The sequence below is a fragment of the Alligator sinensis genome, unplaced genomic scaffold (assembly GCF_000455745.1).
Source record: "Alligator sinensis unplaced genomic scaffold, ASM45574v1 scaffold680_1, whole genome shotgun sequence".
In the NCBI taxonomy this organism is placed as follows: Eukaryota; Metazoa; Chordata; order Crocodylia; family Alligatoridae; genus Alligator; species Alligator sinensis.
This window is the reverse complement of record NW_005842508.1, coordinates 730395-736775: the sequence shown is the minus strand read 5'-3', so window position 1 is coordinate 736775 and position 6381 is coordinate 730395. Positions and strand designations below refer to the sequence as shown.

Here is a 6381-nt window from a genome sequence, read left to right as displayed (position 1 = left end):
CCTACTTGTTCCCCTGATTAATATAAATATGCTCATTATTATAGGCAGGTGAGTTTGTTTTGTTTTCGTGAGTTATTTGAATACATTAAGGGACAATAAATGGATATTGTAAGGTTATTTCAAACATAAAGGATGGCATGGAAAGAAGTGTGTAGAGATGCCCTTTGCAGAGGAAATGAGAGGGGAATAGGAACTGGCATCATTAGAAGAGTGGTGGAGAGACTAGATTGAAAATGAGATTATGTAAGGCAAGGATGGTGTGATTCAGGTTTTGAAAAGAGAGATAAGAAATTTAAGTTTGATATGCAGTACAGACATTCCTGTACTGTTTACTCAAAAAGCGACACAATGGGGAAGTGTGAACACGCTTTTGACAGAGAATTTGCTTGGCTTGGAAGATAACAGGGAGAACTATAGCCATCAATGGGAACACTGTTGGAGGTGGTACTGTAAGATTTATTCCATAATTTGTAGAGTGAATATAGATTCTTCTGGCTGAAAAGTACAGAAAACTCCTGAAATTTCTGCAGTGTTTGAATCAAATACAAATGTACAATTTACCATAGTGTAGCATTTGGGCTGCCATATCAGTTATATGTTTTGTTCAACACCTTACTTCACTACTTAAAAAATAGGCTCTACTGGGTGAAGGTCATCCAGTCTATTACCAACAGCTGGAAGCTGTATGTAGAATGTATGAGAGCATTTTTTCAATACAGAAATAAGATGATGGTAAAATAAACATCATTACTCTCTAAAATAAGTTCATTATCAAAACAAAAGCAACATTTTGGTAACAGTAATTTTTCTTTTTTCACTCTTTCACACAGACTTTTTCAAGAGTTGCTTGCTTTGGTATCTTGCATTCTCAGTCCTGTGACTTTTCAACTATACTGTAGATGGTATCACGAAGCTGTATGTTATATACAGTATCATATTGTAAATCAATATGATTTTGATCTCAAATGAATTTTGATTTACAGTAGTGTAAGTGAAAGAAGAAGTAAGTTGTCGTGGGAGAAAACTCCCTGGTGTTCGTTGTCTAGCTGGCTTAGAGACCAGACAACGCGGGTGAAGGGGTAACTGCAGTTTATTTACTCGAGTAAAGACCATAAAACAGCAAAGAGGCCCCGACTTAAGGGTGGAGCTGTCTTTTATACATTTTCTAACAAAGAAAACTACAAGGTTATTGAATATGCAATATTTATGGTAATCATCTCCTTACATGGTGCATTACAAATCTCAGTACTTTTCCAAAAGAAAAAAGTTAGCGTTATCTTACACATTCCAATCTGTTTTCCTGTACTCCGCTGTACCATCTTCTTCCCTCTGGGCCCCCCTTATCTTATCTCACTCCTAGTTGCAGCTGGTACTCAGTACACAGACTTAATTTCTGCTTTTTTTTAACAAAATGGTTAAGGCACTTGACATAAGAAAATGGCTGGCTTAGCTATCATTCTGTCTTGTGGTCAGCAACATTGCTAGGCCACAGGTCATGCCTTGTGTTTAGCTACAAAGCTAATACTATTTAATAATTTAAATTATTGTTAACTTAACAGTATACTACAGAAAACTATTTTATTTCAGGGTAAAAACAAACTTGCCCATCACAAAGTCCACAGGGCCTATGTTCACGGATGAAGAAAACAATTATCTGCAGTATAATGGAGAAGTGATCTGACAATAAAAAATAAAAATTAAAAAATCACCATTTAGGACTGCAACATCACCCAACCATGACGAGAACAAAAAAATCATACAAATTGAAATGTGCATTATTATGAGGAATCCATGGTCATCTGACTAAACTTCTTGTGAAGATTGTTCTAGAAGAGCTTTTATGCACTTTCATATCTTCTTTTCTATTCAATCATGCTCTAAACAAAAATGCCAACTACTAAAAACCAAAATTGTGAAGCAACTTCCTTCTTGACTAGCAACACATTATATTGCCACAACCACAAAATATGACAGTTCTTTGCATTCAGCTTGAAATACTCTTTGTTAAGCTATTTTGCTATTTTTTGCAGCCAGTAATTTTGGTTTTCATGAGGCAATAACATATATTAATTGACTGTTGCAGTGTTCTCAGGTGCAGGTGTTAAAAAATGGGCGCCCACACTTAAAGGCTGTTTCTTTTTTTATCTACTGGTAAACTGCAAGTGGCAAGATCTTTTTATTTGCCTTCTGGTTTCTAAGTCTTTTTCCAAAGCCCTGTTGTCTAGAAGCAAACTAAATAAAGAAATACAATAACCAACTACTTTAAAGGTGAGAATCTCACACAGCAGAACAATTAATTAAGCTTAGGGTATAAAATGCATCAACAATCAGGGGAGGTAGCACCAGGTTCCAACGACCTGATCATAACCACTGAAGTTTTTCCAATATCTGAATAAATTAGGGACATAAAATTGCCCACCATTGTTAATAAAGATGTTTCTAATCAACTGAATAGAGTATCTTCATAATATTTTAATATTTGTTTTCCAAGGCTGAGCAAGGATCACTATCACTACATAAAGGACTTTTACATTTGTTAACATATATGCAGGGGTGGATCCAGGGAGGAGGGGGTTGCTGATTCACTTGCACCTCCTCATCCTTTGGTTCCTGCTCCACCCAATGTTTAAAACCAACTGCCTGGCAGTGGCAGCAGCTTTTCTAGTCAGGCCATGCTGAGGAAGTCACTTGACTTCGTGGCTCATTAAAATCTACCTGATCCCTTCTAAACTCTTCATTGTATGGGTGTTAAAGACCCTCTCTTCTTTTTAATGATCGTAATGTTCCACCAATCAAGCTATATTTTGTTCTGCAACTCTGCCATCTGTTAGTTGTTCCTGGTAATGAAGCTCCTATTTCAAAACCCTGCAGATTATTTTTAACTCATTCCAATGAAATTATATTTGTTTTTGCTTCAACCGTAAACTGCATTATATATTCCTAGGCCCCTAGCATATTAGTAAAGCTTCTAGTTTATTTTTAACCTGAGAAAAATGTGTGTTGTGTTTATATGTGGTGATGCACCTCACCATGTGCACCCTCCTTTTCAAAATCCCACAATGAAGTAAGCTAAAGAAAGAGGTAGGTTATGATACCAGAGTCTGAGAGTTCTAAAGCATGAGAATGTGTGGTGTATATGAAAATGTTCATTATAATATGCTTGATTTACCATTGCATTACTCATGTTTATATGAAGAAAATTCCCCTGAAATCAATGGCCAGGTGCAGTGATATGTTCTGACTGCCTTATGGGCTCAGACACGCAGTGCTTCCAGAGTATACAGATGAATCTTGCTCAGTGAAAATGCAACAGCGCAAAATCGGAGGTGTGTTGTGGTGAATCAGACCTAACTTGTTTGGCCTGCTTATACAAAGATTTATCTACATTAAATGCATGGAAAGAATAAATGCTGTAAATCATAGTGTATGTTATTAATTCATGTTACCATGTATAGCATGAGAAATCCTAGTTCAATTTAAAAAATTTTTACCGCACTGTATTTCTCTCTCTTTCTGCCTTGCACAAGTTACACTTAAGTTGTGATTGTTATCTGGCCACAAGTTAATGCAATTAATGGCATGATAAAACAAGAAATAAGCCACAAGGTTATTACACAAAAAGATGTAATAATTTTAGTGGCCAGGCTGGGGCTCCCAGCTGCATGGGTGCAGCTGGAAAACCTGTCAGCTGATGCTGGCTCCCAGCTCCAAGGATACACCATGCAACTGAGAGCCTGGATCAGGTGATGGGGCTCCCAGCTACAGGAGCACACGGTAAGCCCCCATGGCTGGGATCCTGCATCAAGTGATGGCTCCCAGCTGCAGAAGCTTGCTATTTGCCACTGCAGAGGAAGCCCAGGATCAAGATCCCAGGCTACTCCAGCACTGGCAATATGATATGAAGGGATGTGATGTCCAATCCCACAGTTATGCCTCCTGCTGTACATGTGTGGCATAGCAGGAAGTGGAATTGTGTGGATCGTGCATCATCATTCCATGATGCCTTAACTTGCATATCTGCCATGGGGCCTTATATTTGTTGTCTGAATTGGAGCATACAATTAAAAGATGCATCATTTCAAAGGATAAGTACACACAACTAGTAAAAATACATCCCATATTGATCTCATAGCACAGAAGCACAGAGATCTCCTTTTCTTGCGAATATTTTATACCTAATTGAAGAAGTAAACCTGATCCCTCAGAGCTTTGTCTGACACATTGTCAATAGTTTATGCTTGTGTGCTCAAGCTGAGGACATGGCCCTTTATATTTGCTTCTACTTGCTGTTGCTAAAGCAATATATCTCTGGCTGACCATATTCCATTAACACTTCTCTTTTTAGTTTAATAATTCCATTCAGCCACTAGGTGGTGCTTTGACTCTTTATTGAAAAATGAAAACATGAAGTTGTCTCTCAGGGCTTGTATACATTGGGACACTTAGAAAATTCAAGGCAAATCAGTGAAAGATGTGAGGTTAATGCATATAAGCTAAAAGCATTTGAATCCCAATATAGATGCTCTTATTTGGGAGTAAAATGCCTTAGAAAACTGTTCCTTGGGTGAATTTGATATCTTTTATTAGACCAACGCAAATGGTTGCAGAATAGTTATTAAGCAAGCTTTCAGGTTCAAAAACCCTTCGTCAGGCTAAGGAAGCTGCAGCAGTTGGTGTGTGCTCTTCCTGGATGGAATGAAAACTGTAGTTCAAGCTTAAAACCCCCAAACCAATTTTCTTTTCAGTCTTCCAAGAAAAATAATATTTTAGGAAAGTAGACTCCACGTAACTTTTTATCTAGATGAAAAATCAATTTGCTGCCAAAAGGTTTGATGGAAAATTGTTGAGCCATAATAAAAAAGTCAGTAAACTACAGTCTACAGATAGAGAGCACGCAACATTTCCAACATCCTCTGCATACAAAAAAGCAAAAACTGCATCTGATCAATGAAAAAAAAATTAACCAGATATCCAGGTATACTTCTCTATCTCTTGTCAGAATTTCTCTGTTGTTTGCCATGGTTTCCTTTTTTTCATGATGACACCCAAAAATACAAATGAGGTGTGAAACAATTTATTTCTTGCACATCTGTTGAGCAGATCCATAGATTACCATCTGAACTGCAAAAGAACCTGCTGATCCAGATTTTGAAGTTCTTCTTGAAAGTTCTAATAAAAAAAATCTACACAAAACAATAAAGCATGCCAAACATCCCATTTTACATCAGAATATCAAACACAGCTTTCTGCATCACCCTGGTATAGCAAAATCATCCATCATTTCATTAACTTTGAATATGGTACAGTTTTCCCTAAAAACAGTTCAATGGATTTAGTTTTAAAATATTTTTTAAATGTGGGATAGAATGTAATCAAGCACACAGCAATGATATTGTCATCACCTTTTAAACATTACAGAGCTAATAAAGTCATATCAATGAAAAGAAATGTTATTTCTGATTTCAGTACCACACATCAAAAATACAAAAAGCAGACGCATCTAAAGTATTTCTTTATAATCATCATCATTATTGCTACTATTGTTTATAATGGCAACAAATGCTGAGGCATTTAATAGTGGCATGAATCTTTAAAAGGCAAGAAGATTACATAATGTTTAACCTAAGAAGCTGAAAAACTACTGATCCTACTATCAGATCTCAGGTCATGAAGAACCACCTCAATGGTAGGCTCCATTGATGTGGATTCACTTCAGGATTGGGACAAAATATGAAACATGATAAAAGACAACAGCCAGAAAGGTTAGAGTGGGAAGAGTAAGTAACATCAGTAAAACACCATGATTGTTACACAAAGTGATGAAATAAGGAAAAGGATTTTAGATTATTCTTATATTTCAGAATGTTATGTATATTATAAAAAGATCTATACATAGCTGTGGAATTGTTATATACTTTTACTTTTTTTCTTGCATTGAACAACAAGTCATATGTCTGAAAGAACAGATATACTGAATAAAAATATACAACAGATGGTGAAATGAAAAGTAAAAGTATGGTTCAAATTGGAAATTTGAATTCGATTAAGTTACCATTACATTCTGGGCCCACGTGTGTACAAATGTCACTCCTGAAGCCCATCTTACATTGGGCTGAACTAGAACCTCTCACATTTTGAGAATATTCCAGTTTGGATCAGGATGCTCACTACATGGCTTAAGCTTATCACTGGGGATCCGGGTTTTCTGTTTCTACACAGAAAAACGGAGAAAACCAGGGATTTCCCAGTTTTATCAGAGAAAACACAGATTTCTCCTTTTAGCAGGGAAACCTGCAGATTTCGTCCTTTTGCAAAGAGCTCGGCAGGCTGGCTGAGTTCCAGCCTGCAAGAGCTGATTGCAAAAAGGACGGGAAAGCCCCA

At 36.8% G+C, this 6381-nt stretch overlaps 1 protein-coding gene across 1 annotated transcript in view; it reads right to left on the bottom strand.

Annotated features, from left to right (window-relative positions):
• Positions 1-4377: 4377 nt before the first annotated feature.
• The window catches only part of IL1RL1 (interleukin 1 receptor like 1), a 61780-nt gene continuing 59776 nt past the window's right edge, over positions 4378-6381 (bottom strand). Inside the window, exon 12 of the mRNA XM_025213168.1 lies at positions 4378-5183. Coding sequence (XP_025068953.1) covers positions 5075-5183 — 109 coding nt within the window. The 3' untranslated portion in view covers positions 4378-5074. The remainder of the gene's footprint in view (positions 5184-6381) is intronic.